This window comes from Mesoplodon mirus (assembly GCF_964341445.2).
Source record: "Mesoplodon mirus genome assembly, chromosome: 8".
NCBI lineage: Eukaryota > Metazoa > Chordata > Mammalia > Artiodactyla > Ziphiidae > Mesoplodon > Mesoplodon mirus.
The window spans coordinates 68,029,660-68,047,890 of NC_138984.1; the positions used below are offsets into that span (position 1 = coordinate 68,029,660).

At 38.6% G+C, this 18,231-nt stretch overlaps 1 protein-coding gene across 4 annotated transcripts in view; it reads right to left on the minus strand.

Moving 5' to 3' along the window:
- Positions 1-18,231, minus strand: part of NMI (N-myc and STAT interactor) — a 68,765-nt gene that overhangs the window by 19,980 nt on the left and 30,554 nt on the right. For 3 of the 4 annotated variants that reach the window (XM_082630292.1, XM_082630294.1, XM_082630295.1), the window contains exons 2-6: positions 10,516-10,687; positions 7,041-7,124; positions 3,740-3,836; positions 2,585-2,680; positions 300-462 (exon numbers count right to left, since the gene is read on the minus strand). In XM_082630292.1, coding sequence (XP_082486418.1) covers positions 300-462; positions 2,585-2,680; positions 3,740-3,823 — 343 coding nt within the window. In that variant the 5' untranslated portion in view covers positions 3,824-3,836; positions 7,041-7,124; positions 10,516-10,687. Of the gene's footprint in view, positions 1-299; positions 463-2,584; positions 2,681-3,739; positions 3,837-7,040; positions 7,125-10,515; positions 10,787-18,231 lie in introns of those variants that run through there. The other variant, XM_082630293.1, reaches the window with a different exon arrangement.

Here is an 18,231-nt window from a genome sequence, read left to right on the forward strand (position 1 = left end):
GCAGGTAGCAGTTGCAGTAGAAAGGCATTGGTATTGGACATCACAACACCTGGGCTTGAGTCCCAGCGTTGTCACTTCCTGAATGAGTGATCATGTTCAAGTCACTCAACGTCTCAGAGTCAGTTTTCTCATCTGTAAAATGGGGATAATCATACCTACCTCAGGGTGTCACTATAAGGATGAGATGAAATGATAAATGTAAAAATTGTAAAGCAATGGCCAAATATCTTCAAAAACTCTTTGAAAGTCCCAGTGCTTTCCAAAGGTAACATGGTCAAATTTTTGAACATGAGTCATACCTTCTTCTTTTTCAAAGGTGATAAGTGCTTGTCCTTTTTGTAGCTCATAAGGGACTTTTGAGCTCATTTGACACGAATAGGAGATATTTGAAAACTGGCTGTCACTCTCAGGATTCTCTACAGCTGTGAACTTTATCTTTGTTTCGGGAATATCCTCGTTAATCTAATTCAAACAGAAATGTTTGATTAAAATCAAGACAAGAAATAACCTAAGTCCTTCCAATGATAATGCGATTTGATCATCCAATAATTCACTCTCCACTGACTTCAGAGCCCCACGGAATACTGAGCGTGGTCTTATTTAATATCTTTAGTAATTGCTTCTTCCCAGGGAAGTACTCAGTAATGTAGTCAGATGCTGATACTTTAATATTATTTCACAGATGAAATTTTAAATATATAATCTCTCACTTTTTCTAAGTGTTTAAACTGGTCAATATTGTGTAGTGTTTGAGTCTAAAGCCTACATCATTCCTGTAGAAAAATACCCTTTAAACAACTGTGACAATAATAGGCTATCTCACAAAGAAATCATTGCACAGTATATTTAGCCTCACTACAAAGAGGTATGAAATAGTCAGGTGTATATGGTTATTTTGATGGCAAACTCAGATAACTTCATCCAAAAAGAAAGACTCCTGAATTCAATGACTTAAAATTTATCAAATTTAAATTCCCCCTTCCTCAACACCTGCCCATCAACTTTTTAACCATTACCCCAACTTAGGTTTATAAAAATGTGAAGGGACACTACCAGCAAGATCTGTAATCTGGAGGATAAAGTTAAGGGGTTATACTTAGCTGCTTAAAATCACTGGGATGAACAGTCAGTACAACCACACATAAATGCACAAATGAATCGAGTGTTTGCATTTCTATTTCCCATGGTTATTTTACATGTTGCAAGAAAATGTTTTATTGCAAAGAGATTAGAAATATCAAGTGAGTCATTTGATCTAATCTGACATTTATTCTACATGTAACTTTGGTAGAATTTCTGATTACCATAACTCTGATTTCAAAATGATCTGCAGTGTCTTGAGAAAAGGCAGAGTGTTTCCCAGTAATGTAGAAACATCCAGTATACCCTGAGAAGTCAAGAGCTTTCCAGAGTGAGAGTGAGAATGCCTGCTTCTAGTCCTGAGTAGACCGTGGCAGGGAGCAATTCACTTATGCTCTCTAGACCCCAGTTTCAGTCCTCTGTGAAGTGAATCAACTGAGCTGGATGGGTTCCCAAGTCCCTTTGAGTTGTAGGACTAAATGATTCTGGCTCCAGCCTGAGAAGTATCCAGAATCTTAACAGAGACTTCTCTAAATCTCACAAACACCGGAAACTTCACTTCCTGATATTCAACATCCTATCCCCCATTTCAGAAACAAAAAGTGACAATGCTTAAAGCATTGTTACTTTTTGTTTCTGAAATGGGGGATTGTTTAAAGTATTTTTTAAAGTATTTAAAAAATACTTTAAAAGTATTGATTAAAATATTTTTTAAAGTATTTAAAAAATACTTTAAAAGTATTGATTAAAGTATTTTTTTAACAACCTGCGTTGTTATGAAGAAAAAAGGAGTGAAAGCTATGTCTAACTCAAACACAGGAGAAATTAAGAAAGAATTTAAATGGTGAAGATACTCATCCAATTTTTTTTTAACTGTGAAACTCACTTAAATTACTTGGATGAGGAAAACAATAAAAGAACTTGGTGAGAAGACCAAGAATTTGATCCAAAAGTGATTGATAATGACCATCATTTGGGGGTAGTTTTGGATTAACATATACATGAATATTAAAACATGTATTAGCATAAGTATGCAGCAAGATGAAATTCTACAGTGATCACACACCTGTGACCAGCACCCAGATTAATAATCAGAACAAGACCAACACCCCAGAAGCCCTCTTGGGTTCCCTTCCAGTTCCTACCTGCCTCTAAGAGTAACCACCATAGTAACTTCTAACATCGTGTTTTCATGCTCTATTTCAATGGAAGCATATGGTGTGCCCTCTTTCTCCTTTTCCGGCTCAGCACTGTGTTTATGAAATTCATTGATGTTATTGCATACAGTTGTAGCCTGTTCATTCTCACTGTTGTGTAGTAGTCCATTGTGTGAATACACCCTAATTTATTAATTCATCCTACTGCTCTCAGTTTGGGGCTGTTGCAAACAGTGGTGCCATGGATGACCATAATGTTTTAGAAATGAATTCTGTATCGATAAATTGCTTTTCCTGAAAAAGGGGGTCTGTGAAAAATGAGATACATAAAATAATTAAAGAAGTACCTGGGAGTTCCTGGTTGTCGTTTGCAACTCAGCTTCAAGCTTTTGGATCTCCTCCTTTAACTGAATATTTTCCTTTTCAATTTCACTAATTAATTTCTAAAAATAAAAAGGAAATAAAATAACACCCAAAATTTAAACAGTCCTGACCTCATTTTTCTTTTCTTTTCTTAATATTTATTTATTTTGGCTGCACAAGGTCTTAGTTGTGGCATTCAGGATCTTTGTTGCAGCATGTGGGATCTTTAGTTGCGGCATGTGGGCTTCTTAGTTGTGGCATGTGGATTTGTTAGTTGTGCATACACGTGGGAGCTAATTCCCCGACCAGGGATGGAACCCGGGTCCCCTGCATTGGGAGCGTACGGTCTTACCCACTAGACCACCAGGGAAGTCCCAGCCCCGACCTCATTTTTCTAATTAATTAAAGAAGCAAAATTTCTCTCACTTTGAACATGGCAAAGAAAGACATTAGACAGTCTCAGAATAAATATGATCATGTGAATAATACCTTTGTCAAATGTTTTACATCATCACCTGTTGACTTTCTTACCACTGCCAAGGATTATTATCTCCATTATACAAAAAAGGAAACCACCTTTCACACTAAACCAAAGTCACAGAAATGTTTATAGTAGAGCAAGGATTGATACCCCTATCTTCTGGATCTTAGTTCAATGCTCTGTCAATTCCTTCCTAACTATTTGTGACTCCAATATGACTTTTAAGTTGCACAATAACTGTGGACATATGTTACTCTGGGGCAATTAAAAAAATTTTTTTTCTGTGATTCCCACAGTATAGCTGCCTTGACATGCCAGACAGATGGCCTTGAGTAAGCGGTTTAACTACCTGAGCCTCCATTCCCTCTTAGGTCTAATTGGATAATTGCTAACGAAGCTCTTAACTTCTAGGTGCAAATCAAAGAAATGAGAGAGGAAGTGAAAAAGCAGCTAACATTGTAAGCTGTGTAAGAGAAAGAAAAGAAATATGATTCTTCTTGTCAGTCTTGAATAATAGAGGTAAAAAAAAAAACTGAAAACCCTAATATTCTTCCAAATTCAACATAATGTTGGACAAAGACATATGAAACATGCCTCACTGCAAAACTAATAGATGTAAGTTAATTTTTAATAGTACTCAGTAATTTTTCCTTTTTACCTGGTTTTGTTCATCTTTCATAAATTCTTCAGCTGGCCCATACTCCTTAAGAACTTGTTTTTTGTTATCTTCATCAGTTGCCATGATTCCCTAATTACTACAAAAAATAAATACTTTAAAAATAGTACAAACACACAAATTCAAGAAGAAAAAATAACTTTTACCCTCTTACAGAAGAAACATCTCTTCTTTGCTATATGTTTTTTTTCCTATCACCGAAGTCTTTATTATCATGTGGATTATATCCAAAGCCTCTATTTCAAATAACTTTCACACCTATAAATATATAAAAAGGTTCTAAAAATTCTTTGCTTTTCAACACTGTAAGAGAAAATAATAGGTATTAACATTCCTTTGTAGTTCTCATTTCAATCATAATATGATGCTCCATTTTAAAAGACTATTATTTTGGTCTTCTAGACTTTTTCAAAGGTTTTTATTTAAATATTTAATTCTCCCTATTATACTCCCCAAATGTAATGGAGTAAAAAGACCTCCAAACACCGTTCCTCTATGCGTACAGGGGTTTTCACAAACCCTCCCGAGTTCATACACTTGGACAGGAAAAAAACTTCATCTTTATTTCTAATAACCTCTGATTGAAACTTAGCATTCTCTTCAAATATGAATATAGGCAACAAGCCACATAGTATTTGCAGCCCCTGTGACCAAAGTCACCAAGACAGTACAGATATTTTCATAAAATATTTTAACTCTTCCAGATATCCTGAAACATTGCTTGTGTTTAACCCTGCTTCAAAATTATGATAGTTATTAAACTCACGACTAGGTCTTGTAATAAACTGTAGTGTATTGATATATATTACTATATTAAATCTTTGCTTTTTAAATAACCTGATAATCATATTTCAGTGTAATTGGTTTCCTTTATAATTCTATATATTTTGTTTTATACAACTTAAAAACTTTTTATTTTGAGAAAGGCCCACAAGTTTTTTCAGACTGGCACCAAACAAGTTAAGAAACCTTGCCTGCATATCAATTTACTAAGATGGAGTTGTCCCAGATCAAATATGACACAAGGATTATCACAACAGCTTTTATTGTTTTAGAAGCACATTAATAATGTGTCTGTTAACACAATCTTCCAAGATTTCAAGTGGCTAAATTCTCACTATTCCTATAGAAGAAACAGAAAAGACATGTATTCTTCTCTAAAAATAAAATAGAAGACTAGCAAAAAATTAGTCATGGCTTAGTTTACTCAGTGTGAACACAAGCAGTGTCCAAAAAAAAGGGGTCATATAGTAGTTCTACTTTTAACTTTTTGAGGATCCTCCATACTGTTCTCCATAGCGGCTGCACCAATTTACATTCCCACCAACAGTGCACAGGGGTTCTCTTTTCTCCACACCCTCTCCAGTATTTGTTACCTCTTGTCTTTTTCATGATGCCCGTTCTAATAGATGTGAAGTGGTATCTCATTGGGGTTTTATTTTTTTTGTTCTCCTTTTTTTTTTTTTTAAACATCTCTCATTGGGGTTTTAATTTACATTTCACTAGTGATTAGTGATGTTGAGCACCTTTTCATGTACCTGTTGGCCTTTTGTATATCTTCTCTGGAGAAATGTGCCCATTTTTTAATTGAGTTATTTGTTTTTTTTGTATTGAGTTTTATGAGTTCTTTATATATTTTAGATATTAAAGCCTTATCAGATATATGGTTTGGAAATTTTTTTTCTATTCCATAGGTTGTCTTTTCACTTTGTTTATGGTTTCTTTTGCTGCACAGAAGCTTTTTAGTTTGATATGATCCAGCAATTTCATCTCTGGGAATATATACAAAGGAAAAGAAAACACTAACTTGAAAATATATCTGTACCCCCCGATCATTGCAGTGTTATTTACAATAGCCATGACATGGAAATAACCTAAGTGTCCATCAATGGATGAATGAATAGATAAAGAAATTGTGGTAAATATATATTGTGATATATACAATGTGATATTATACAGCCATAAAAAATGAAGAAATTCTACCATTTGCAACAACATGGATGGACCTTGAAGGCATTATGCTAAGTGAAATCAGGCAGACAGAAAAAGACAAATACTGTATGATCTCACATATGGAATCTTAAAAAAAAACTCATGGAAAAAAGATCAGATTTGTGGTTACCAGAGGCAGAGGGTGGAGGGAGGGGGAATTGGAGGGAGGTGGTCAAAGGTACAAACTTCCAGTTATAAGATAAATAAGTAGTAGGGAGGTAATGTGCAACATGATGACTATAGCTAACACTGCTATGATATATAGGGAAGTTGTTAAGAGAATAAATCCTAAGAGTTCTCATCACAAGGAGAAAATTTTTCTTTTTTTCTGTCTTTTCTTTTTATCTATCTGACATTTATCTATATGTCAAGATGGATGTTAGCTGAACCTATTATAGTAATCATTTCATAGTATGTGTGAGTCAAACCATCATGCTGCAAACTTGTACAGTGGTGTATGTCAATTATTTCTCAATAAAACTAGAAAAAAAGGGGTCATCTAGCACCCAGATCTTGGTTTCCAATCTGTTCTCCAATAAAAGGAACTGGGGTTCCTTTGAGCAATGGTTGATTCTACCTTTGGGGCAGGAAATATACAAGATGAGCCTGGAGCTCCCAGTGGCCAAAGGTACATAAGCACAATTTATCAAGTAAGTAAATATATGGAGGATAACAGGAGTCAGGTTTTTCATTGTCAGAGAACGTGATTATAAATATGAAAAGGGAGAAAAATAGAATGAATGCTATGAATTGGAACTGGAGATATCAGCATAATCTCATGATTTCTGATAGAAAAGTACAGAAATTTAAATATAGATATAAGTGTGTGAGTGTGTGATATTCCCCAGTTCTGTCTGCTAAAAGGGCCTGGAAACAAAGACAATAGCAGTGAGCACATCTAGCACCCAGAATTTAGTTTCTAGTACCATTCTCAGCTACCAGGAACCAAGGCTATTCAGAGAAATGGTTGCTTATAGGAGTGGGACAGGAAAAGTACAAGACAAGCATCTTATGATGTCAGAAAGCAAGAAGTGCTCAAAGAATGATGAGGATATGTCAAAAGAACATAGAGTCCACCTTGATGAGGTTCTCACTGGACAAATCTGGGAATCAATTAAGCACAGAAAGAAATAATGACAGTAATAATTAAATCCACTGAGCAAAACAGAGAACTATGAGTTGGTAAACATAGCTAGCTAGCTAGCTAGCTAGATAGATAGGTAGATAGATAGATAGATAAATTGATAGTTTTGTGAGGAAAGGACCATTTAATTAGTTTCAAAATACTTACCCACAAGTACTGCAAACCAAAATCCAGTGCAATTTCAATCATTTAGGTGTTCTGAGCACTCACAAGTCCTGGCACTGACAAGCCCTTGAAGGAGATCAACAATTTCAATGGGGATAAATATCAGTTTGCCCTTTTGCATTGAACATGTCAAGCTGAACTACAAGAATATAAGCACTGTAAGGGCTATGATTTTTGTTTTGTTCTCTAAAGTATGCTCTAGTTCATCCAGAATGCTACCCTAATAGTACCCAAAAGAGTGCCAGGGATATAGTCTATACTCAAGAAATGATTGTTTTCAATTGAGTTAAAATTTCCTTACACTGAACAACCTGTTATTGCACTTCATATAAGTGGAATCATTTGGTATGCACCCTTTTATATGTGCTAGAGTTTTAAGCTCAACATGTTTTGGAGATTTGTCCTTGTTATTGCATGTATTAGTAGTTTGTTCCTTTTTATTGCTGTGTAGTATTCCATGCATGGACAGCCTACAAGTTGTTTATCCATTCTCTCGTTGGTGGCTATTTGGTTATTTCTGGTTTGGGGCTATTATGAATAAAGCTTCTCAAAACAAAACAAACAAAAGAAATACTTCTCCACAAAACACTAATTTCAAAGGGGAAAAGAATAACTTTACAGTGAAGAAGCCAGGAGGACAACACCATAATGAAGTAATCAAAGTAAATAATGAGATACATCAAAATCATCTGACATATGATAGGCACACCGAGAACACAGCATGACTCCTATGATATTCCTGCCAAAGATGCATGAGCCGAATCTAAACATGAGGAAACATGAGATAAACTGGCCTGTTCTCTTCAAAAGTGTCAAGTTCATGAAAGCCAAGGAAAGACTGAGAAACTGTCCCAGGCAGGAGATTAAAGAGACATCACAACTAAACACAATGCATAATTCTGAACTGGGTCCTTTTGTTATAGGATATTATAGGGACAACTGGCAAAATTCAAATTAGATCCAAGGACTAGATGGCATAATGTATCAATATTAATTTTTCTGATTTTAATCACTGTATTGTAGTTACATAGAGAACACCTTTTTTGTAGGAAATAAATACTCAAGAATTCCAGGGTAATTGGTCATGAAACCTACTCTCAAATAACTCAGGAAAAAGACAATTTTTTACTTGCAGATTTTCTGTAAGTTTGAGGAGTTTAAAAATAAAAAAGGTATATATAAGTAGCTCTTTACTGCGTTAACAACTGCAGAGTCCTTATAACGGTATTCATCCCAGGTCTTACACAATCTAACCCCAACTAGTCTTATTTAGACAACTCCTGGACCAAGTCCCTTAACCACACTGAACACTCTAAGGGTTTCTCTTCTCCCTCCTGTCCCTCAATGTCACATCCTTCCTCCCCTCCCAACCTTAACCTCCACCTAATGAAAACCTACTGTTCAACATCCATCCCAAATTCCTCTCCAAGTTCTTGAAGCCTTGTCTGATTCCCCCAAATGATTTTACTTCTCCCGCTATTATCTCTGTTGGGGAGCTTTATTTGTGTACCTGTGTCATTTTCCATGACTAGACGGTCATGACCTTGAGGCCAGGGACCACGTCCATTCTTCCTTGTATCCATTCAGAACACAATACACATTCACACACTGAAAACATTCAATATTTATAGAATTGTGCAGTATCTTGACTGAGGTATTTATTCAGCTCAGGACATCCCAAGCATGTGAAGTTCTCTTATTACATTTCCAGAAAGCAGAAACTGCAACATTATTTAACTGTTTTTTTAGTCTATATTCTTAATATAGACTAAGAATAATAATAAAGGCTTGTAATAAAGGCTCTCAATAATATATTTAACTCATATGAATGGTCTACTACATAATATTCCCAGGACTTCTTACAGCATATCTAGTATCTGGATACTTTCCCTCCTTGCATAAATGGGATGTACAGTAATAGCTTTCCTTTTATACAGTCAAATGGTAGGCAGAATAATGGTCCCCTTAAAGATGCCCACATGCTAATCCTCAGAATCTGTGAATATGTTAGGTTACACTGCAAAGGAGAATTAAAGTTGTAGAATGATTTAAGGTTGCTGATCAGCTGACTTTAAAATATAACGATCTTGGACTTCCTTGGTGGTGCAGTGGTTAAGAATCTGCCTGCCAATGCAGGGGAACCGGGTTCGATCCCTGGTCCGGGAAGACCCCACATGCCGCGGAGCAACTAAGCCCGTGCACCACAGCTACTGAGCCTATGTGCTGCAACTACTGAAGCCTGCGTGCCTAGAGCCCGTGCTCTGCAAAGAGTAGCTCCTGCTCGCCACAACTAGAGAAAGCCCGCATGCAGCGACAAAGACCCAACACAGCCAAATATATATATACATATATATAAATACAAAGATCTTCCTGGATTATTGGTGGGGAAATAATGTAATCACCAGGGTCCTTCTTCAAAGTGAAAGAGGAAGGCAGAAGAGTAGAATCAGAGTAAGATGTGACAACAGAAGAATAGTCAGAGAAATGCAACATTGCTGGCTTTGAGGATGGAGAAAGGGCACCATTGAGCCAAAGAAGGTGAGCAGTCTACAGAAGCTGGAAAAGATGAGAAAACAGGTTCACCGCATTAGCCTCGGGGAAGGAAGGCAGCCCTGAAGACACCTTGATTTTAGCCCAGTGATGCCCAGTTGGACTTCTAACCTGCAGAATTTTAAGATAATAAACTTGTGGCTTTTAAGCCACTAAGTCTGTGGTGATTTGTTATGGCAGCGAATGAAAAAAACAGCACAAATCACCTATACCCATTCACCACCTATTTCCCTTAATATACTCATATCACCGTGGTGCCCCGCCTGATAGAAGCAAATCTTCCCATATGCATGCCTGGCGGCAAAAAGAAAGGAAGTGAGGAGAAGGAAGGAAAAAAGGAGGTGGTGATGCACAAAGTTGTTTTTAGTTTTGTTTTCGTTTTTTAAACTTCCGCATGTTGTATAGATAGGGAAACATCGCATTCTCTTTTGGATGTCTCTTTCAAGAAAACCCCTGCATATTCTGAAAAGTGAGACACGACTGCCAAAACCTGCGCCTGCCAAGACAGTAAATGTCCTGAAGGAATCTGTTTTCCTAACAACTGTCTCCAGAGATACTACAAGAACAGTGGGGAAACACAAACCATTTTAAGTTTCAATTTCCGAAATGAAGCAAAGCAAAGGAGACGGGGTCAGAGGCCGGGACGGCACAGAGAAGGCCCCGTGGGCCGGGGGCAGGCGCGTCCCCTCGGCGTCTGTGTGGTCCCCGCGACCCCGGCAGCGGGCAGCGCAGGCGCGCGGCGCTGGGGGTCTGCGCCCGGCACCCTTCCGCCCCTGGCTCTCCGCCGGAAGTCTCCGCGCGGGAGGTCCCGAGTCCCAAGGAACCTGCCTCGTCGCCATCCACTGCCTCTCCAGCCCTGGACCACTAGGAGCGGGGATGGCAGGAGGGGAACGGGGGACCCACTCACCCGCCTCGGCCCGCCGAGCACCGCGCCCCGGTTCCCGGAAACCTCGCTGGCGGCGCGTAGGTGGAGCGTCCGCGGGAGTCGCTGGAACCTCCGGGCCCGGCTGGCGCTGCCTTGTCCAGAAGCGCCTTGAGCCTTTTTCAAGTGGGTGTCCCCCAGATCAACAGTTTGGTTCCTTTAAAAAAGAAAGAAAGAAAGAATAAAAGGAGAAGAAAACTACTCAAATGATGATTTTCTTTAAATCTAGGCACTGCTCGAATACCAAACCTGGTGTCTCCAATGATTAGTCTAACAAGTTACACCTATTTTCACTTTCGAATTTTAAAACGTGTTGGTTTTGTTTTTGTTTTGAGGGAATTTATTCCCAAAATATTCCTTAAGTTTCCATAGACACTCATTTTAGGACATGCTTTAAAAACCACTCCTTTGTATGTGTTACAGGACGTGTTTTTGGAAAAAGTGGATAGAAACCAAATAAAACCAAAGTGGGAGTCTCTCATCAGATTGTAACGGTAACTCTCATTGTAATTTATTGGTCATTATAACCTTAATCTACAAATCTTTGCAGCTAGCACAAGGTCAACTTTTGTGTACAGGTATTTCTTTTGCAACTTCCCAGGAAGTTGGGAAAGCTGTGGTGTTCAGTTGGTTTCTACGACCCGTGTCCCTTGAAAGTTTTCTTATATAATCTTTTGTTTTGTTGTGAAGCTTATAAATAAATACTTCACTAAGTGTGATCTTTTCCTCTGAAATGGAAAACATCTGGTTGACTTCAAAAATTGCATTGTTTCTGAATTCTACACAGAGAACCACCGCACAGCTGCACTGGCTGGTAAATAGAGGTCAGGGAGGAGATGTATCAAAACGACTTCCAGGCATAAATTCTAGTTTACAGTGCTGTATATTCATATATAACTGATATATAATCTGATAAAATGAAATATTAACCAAAGTCAAATTCCTTTATATCAAGAATATTATATGCGGGCTTCCCTGGTGGCACAGTGGTTAAGAGTCCGCCTGCCGATGCAGGGGACACGGGTTCGTGCTCCGGTCTGGGAAGATCCCACATGCTGCAGAGCGGCTAGGCCCGTGAGCCATGGCCGCTGAGCCTGCGCGTCCGGAGCCTGTGCTCCGCAACAGGAGAGGCCAAAACAGTGAGAGGCCCACGTAATGCAAAAAAAAAAAAAGAATATTATATGCATTTTCAAATAAATTAATACATTGAGATATTTCCAAATGATGTAAATATCAATAGGTTTTGATTGCATGCCACTCCTGAATTAAAAGTTGATTTGCTCTGCAAAGGGAAAAGGAAATAAACATGTACAGGTGTATTAAATATTCACCTTTTCTATGTAAAAAAAAAAGAATATTGATGGCAATCAGTTTAAAGTGGCCTTTCTAAGTGAAAAAAATAAAGCGGTGCATAGACACTTGTACTCATCAGCCCAGTCAAAATAGTACCAAAACTCTAACAGTGGCAGCCTGAGAATTACTTTTGGTCTCCCCTAAAATTTTGTTTTTTATTTATTTATTTATTTATTTAAATTTATTTATTTAATTTATCTATTTTTGGCTGCACTGGGTTAAAATTTTGTTTTTTAAAAATTTGTTTTTTATTTTATTTTGTTATTTATTTATTTATTTATTTAAATTTATTTATCTATTTTTGGCTGCGTTGGGTCTTCGTTGCTGCATGAGGGCTTTCTCTAGTTGCAAGCAAGCAGGGGCTACTCTTTGTTGCAGTGCACGTGCTTCTCATTGCGGTGGCTTCTCTTGTTGCAGAGCAAGGGCTCTAGGTGCATGGGCTTCAGTAGCTGTGGCACCCGGGCTTAGTTGCTCTTCGGCATGTGGGATCTTCCCAGACCAGGGCTCAAACCCGTGTCCCCTGCATTGGCAGGCGGATTCTTAACCACTGCGCCACCAGGGAAGCCCCTTTTATTTTATTTTAATTAATTAATTAATTAGTTTGTTTATTTATTTTTGCGGTACGGGGGCCTCTCACTGCTGTGGCCTCTCCCGTTGCGGAGCACAGGCTCTGGACGCACAGGCTCAGCGGCCATGGCTCACGGGCCCAGCCGCTCCACGGCATGTGGGATCTTCCCAGACCGGGGCACGAACCTGCGTCCCCTGCATCGGCAGGCGGACTCTCAACCACTGTGCCACCAGGGAAGCCCCCAACCTTTTTATTTTATTTTTGGCTGCACCGCAAGGCTTGAGGGATCTTAGTTCCCTGCCCAGGGATTGAACCCTGGCCCACGGGAGTGAAAGCGCTGAGTACTAACCACTGGACCGCCAGGAAACTTCCATCCCTTAGAGTTTTAGAGAACATGAACTCTAGAGGTTATTTAGTTCAAACCTCATTTCTTCTTTTATCTTATTTTTGTTTTTTATGAGAAGATACTAAGCAATAGGACCATGACCAGAACAGGACTCATCTAAGATTGACTCCAATCCTGTTAAAGAACAAAGGACACAGTTAGTAGGGAAGCCTTTGGGCCACCCACATGCTGAAGCTGAGCCATGTGTAACAGTCTGAGCTCAAGTCAACTTCAGGTCCAGTACTCTGCAAAGCACAGGGGTTCCGAAGATGAATAGGCAGCTCCCAGATATATATATATATATATATATATATATATATATATATATATATGTATGTATATATATATACATATATATATATATATACATTTTAAATTTTATTTATTTTTGGCTGCATTGGGTCTTTATTGCTGCGCGGGCTTTCTCTAGTTGTGGTGAGCGGGGGCGACTCTTCATTGTGGTGCGCGGGCTTCTCATTGCGGTGGGTTCTCTTGTTGCTGAGCATGGGCTCTAGGTGTGCGGGCTTCAGTAGTTGTGGCGTATGGGCTCAATAGTTGTGGCTCATGAGCTCTAGAGTGCAGGTTCAGTAGTTGTAGTGCATGGACTTAGTTGCTCTGTGGCATGTGGGATCTTCCCGGACCAGGGCTCGAACCCGTGTCTGCTGCATTGGCAGGCGGATTCTTAACCACTGCGCCTCCATGGAAGTCCCAGCTCCCAGATATATTACTGTTAACAATCGTAATTGCGAAGATCTACTGAGAACTCCTAGGCATTTTATAAACCTTTTTTGTTTTGCCAACAACAATATGAGATATAGGTATTATCCCCATTTTGCACATCAGGAAACTATGGCTTAAAGTGCTGACCCAAAACCAGGAAATTAATCTGTGATGACATTGATATCTTTCTCTACTCTCAACCATGAAGTCAGTCTCCACACTATGTTCTACAGGGCATGAAAAAAGAGGGAATTCTATGGGCAAGTATGATTAGGAAACGCTGCATACTGGATTCACACTTGGGAGATTCACAGTGCACATCCGCATGTTGAGTTTTGAGAAGTATTGCAGGGAAAAATTATAGCATACATTTAAAAGTTTAATTTTATTTAATCTTGAATTTATCAAACTCATTTGACCACTAAAGCCCTTTTTTCAAGGAGCAGCTATTAAAATCTTGAAAAGTTTCTAGTGGGGCAATTTGAGTAATGCTTTACTAATGATTTTAATGATTGAGGACTTGCTTCCTCAAAATATGGCACCTTGGCATATTGACTATTTTAAGTGGAAGGAGTCTGAGAAAACAGTAGAAGCAAGATGGTCACTCTGACCTTCCCCCCCACTACCATCCTTCTCTGAAATAGTTCAAAAAGGCTCCTGTGAGAGGTGCTCACCCTATACCTGTAGGAAAGGAGCATTCTTATCTCCAAAGACAAATGGACCCAGAGAAGAATCCTAACAAACCAGCTTTGCTAGGTTTTCTCCAGTTTACTTCAATTACCTCATACTCTCTGACCTATCATATTCTTCCATGACTATCCTCTCCTCATCAAACCTAGCATAAAAATACTCAGTTCTGTTTCCATGGGTCTTCATTTCCTTATGAAGACTTCTGTGTCATGTAAAACTTACGTTAAATAAATTTGTAGGCTTTTCTCCTCTTCATCTGTCTTTGTCAGTTTCATTTTCAGACCCAGCCAGGAACCCTAAGAGGACCAAGGAAAACTTTTTCTTTCTATCTATCTATCTATCTATCTATCTATCACAGACTCAGTAAATACTATATCGCACATGAGATGCCTTGAACATGTCATGTAAATCTACACTGCCATGATATGAGATGTATACTGTGTTAGAAATTTATCTCCCCACCAGATGGCAATGGGCTCCTCCCAGGCTTCCCTATGAATGCACCATCCCCACACACACCAGTGCTACACACTGTACCATGTGTGCTATGAAGTGTGATACGAGGAGTAGAACACCAAGGAGAAAACAGTCCCCTCTACCTCAGGAAGTCAGGGGATGTTTCCTCCGCAGAAGAGGTGAAGATTGAGTTGACTCTTAAAGGTAGAGGAAGTGAACTGAGACCAAAGGTCAGATGAAAAATTCCAGAGGCATCATGAGTTTAGTGGATATACAAACCATGAGGAAACCACCTGATATCTATTATATTATGCTCTTTCTTTTAGAAAAGGTCTAGCACACCAAGTTTATGCTGCTAGTTGCCAAGATTTTGGTAATCCTGTTTGCAGTTCATCCTTGGGGAAGTTGCAACATTTATACTGTGCCCAGCATTGTGCAGGGTCCTGGGTGACACAAAGGAATTAGGTAACATCATTTTCATTTTCAAGAGGTTTGCAATTGAAATATCAGGAGTAAAGGACTGTTGCCAAGAGAGTAGATCTTAAATACTCTCACCACAAAGAAGAAATGATAATTACGTGACATGATGGAGGTATTTAGCTGTGGTAATCATTTGACAGTATATAAGTGTATCAAATCAATATGTTGTATGCCTTGTTCACCTTAAACTCACGCAATGTTATTTGTCAACTGTATCTCAACAAAGCTGTAAAAAAAAAATAAAATAGTAGACAACAGGTTTTTTTAAAAGCAAATGAAAATAAATATTCTATCCCTTACTCTCTATCAGGCAGGAAGTACTATATAGTTAAGAGCATGGTTTTGATATGCAATGTTGGTTTGAATACCAATTTCAAGTTACTGAAGTTTCCCAGCCTCATTTTTCTCCTCTGTAGAATGGAGCTGTTGTGAATGAGATACTGCTACATGTCAAGGTCTAAGCACAGTGCCTTACCCAGGATAAGCATTCAAGTAGCTTGACACTGGTGGCCCAGGTAGCTGTTACCATCATATACCTGGGTGAGAATTTTTTTTTCCATTTTCTTCTTGCACATTTCTTCTGCTTTGTCTTCCTACCTGAAAAAGTACACTTAAGACAAAGACCATTTTTTATTTCCTTTGTGTCACCTGCAGTTACTAGTAAAATGACTATACCTAGTACTAGTAATATAAATATTATACCTATTTCTAACTAGTAGTTAGATACAAGAGTAGGAGTCAAATACTCTAGGCTCAATATTATAACCCCTTTGTATAGGTTTTCATGTTAGTATATGAATAAGTTTGTCTAAGTGAACAAAATATTGTGAGCTAGATCAAATATTTATAAATAGAAGTTTATAATAGAAGTTAATCCAAGTAAAATAATAATAAAAAAATTTTTTTTAGTTTCTGCTTTATAACAAAGTGAATCAGTCATACATATACATCTGTTCCCACATCCCTTCCCTAATAATAATAAAATTAAAGAATAAAGGACATTACCTTCTTGAATCATGCCTGGGCCACTGATTTATCATATAAACATACTTGATCAGTCAGAAAATTCTGTTCTGTTAAAGTATTTAGAGAATAAGGCTACTGTCCTTGGACAATGCTGGAAAGAACAAGTAAGTGTTTTGCTCATGAAACATAGGTTCAAAAATAAAAATTGATCCTTGATATCCTTAAGATATCAAGCAGTAAACCTCAATATTATATTATGGAAATTATTTTAAGAGAATCTGAGAATACTGCTGATGTTTTCCTGCTTTGCTTGCAAACTGAATACTGCTTTTTTAAAAAAATTAATTTATTTTATTTATTTTTGGCTCTGTTGGGTCTTTGTGGCTGTGCATGGGCTTTCTCTAGTTGCGGTGAGCGGAGGCTACTCTTTGTTGCTGTGCGCAGGCTTTTTGTTGCCGTGGCTTCTCTTGTTGCAGAGCACAGTCTTTAGGCACGCGGGTTTCAGTAGTTGTGGCTCGCGGGCTCTAGAGCACAGGCTCAGTAGTTGTGGCGTACGGGCTTAGTTGCTCCTCGGCATGTGGGATCTTCCAGGACCAGGGCTCAAACCCATGTCCTCTGCATTGGCAGGTGGATTCTTAACGACTGCACCACCAGGGAAGCCCCTGAATATTGCTTCTGAATTGGCTATACTCCAATATAAAATAAAAAGTTATAAAAACAAATGAATACTGCTTCTGACAGAATTCTCTCAGGGTGAAGTGATAGTAGGATAAATCCAATTGTTTGGCTTGAACTTAAAATCACAGGGGAGGAAAAGCTTAAAGAAACTTGAGATTCTCAGAATGCTTAAAAAGAACATAGCTTTGGAATGTTGGAAAAATCGAAATATTAAGTTCTGATTATGTTCTCACCAAAAATCCCAAATGAGAAGGAATTGGGCAAAGCATCCAAATAAATCAATATAGCTTCCCAGGGAGTTCAGCAGTTAAGAGAATATGCACAAACATAGTGAAAACAACTAAAAAAATTATTTTGCTTAACTATCTATGTTTTTTTGACTAGGGAGTTTGTAGTTTGTTTTTGCCTGAGGGGTTCTAAAAATTGCCAAGTAGCAAGATTTGGGTTGGTGTTTGATAAGTTGTTTCTGATTATTTCCTTGGTTTGAATAGTTCACAAGAGGTGTCAAGTCATTGCAACAAGGAAATTCACCAGTCTATTCAGAGTATTAAAAACATATCAGGCAAAGAACTCAACTTTTTAAGTTAAATTTGTTTTCAATTTGTTCTTAGTGTACCTAGGTATATGTAGGGGCATAATTTCTACTAAGATATACCTCAGTATAGTGTATGATTTCTGTCGAATCGTGTCCCAAACTCACCAGAAAGGGAAAATGTGTCTGTGGGTAAGAGGACGTCCTGTAGACCAGTGCTTCTCAAACTTTAATGCCCATCCGAATCAGCTGGGGATCTTGTTAACATGTAGATCCTGGGAATTCCCTGGCGGTCCAGTGGTTAGGACTCAGAGCTTTCACTGCTGGGGCCCGGGTTCAATCCCTGGTTGGGGAGTTGAAATCCTACAAACCATGTGGCATGGCCAAAAAAAAAAGCACATCCTGATTCCATAGGTTTGAGGTGGAAGTTCTTCACTTTGAACGTTGCTTGGTGACGCTGATGGCGTGATGGCACTGGGTCTTGGACTATACTTTGAATAGCAAGGCTGTAGACTAACCAGTTCCCTAAAGAACAAAGAGGGAGCAGAAATGTTCACTCCAGAGTCAGGGTACTGTGTACTGTGTGGCTCAGCCAGGGAGCACAGGGCCTCTTCCTGTTTGCCAGCCTGGTGGCCTAGGTTCATGAATAGAAGGAAAGGCATTTCTTGACGTCCATGGTAGACAGGACAACAGCAGTTCCTGTCTTTCATGCCATCTCCTTCAGAGGACAAAGTCTCCTTGTCTGCAGCTAGGCTGCCATTACAGCTACTCTGAAATGGAAAGGAAGGAATAAGCCATGAGGGTGAATGGGTCAAAATGATGCAAAAGCGGAAAGAAGTAAGGAGAAGCCAGAAAAAAAGAACAAGACTAGTA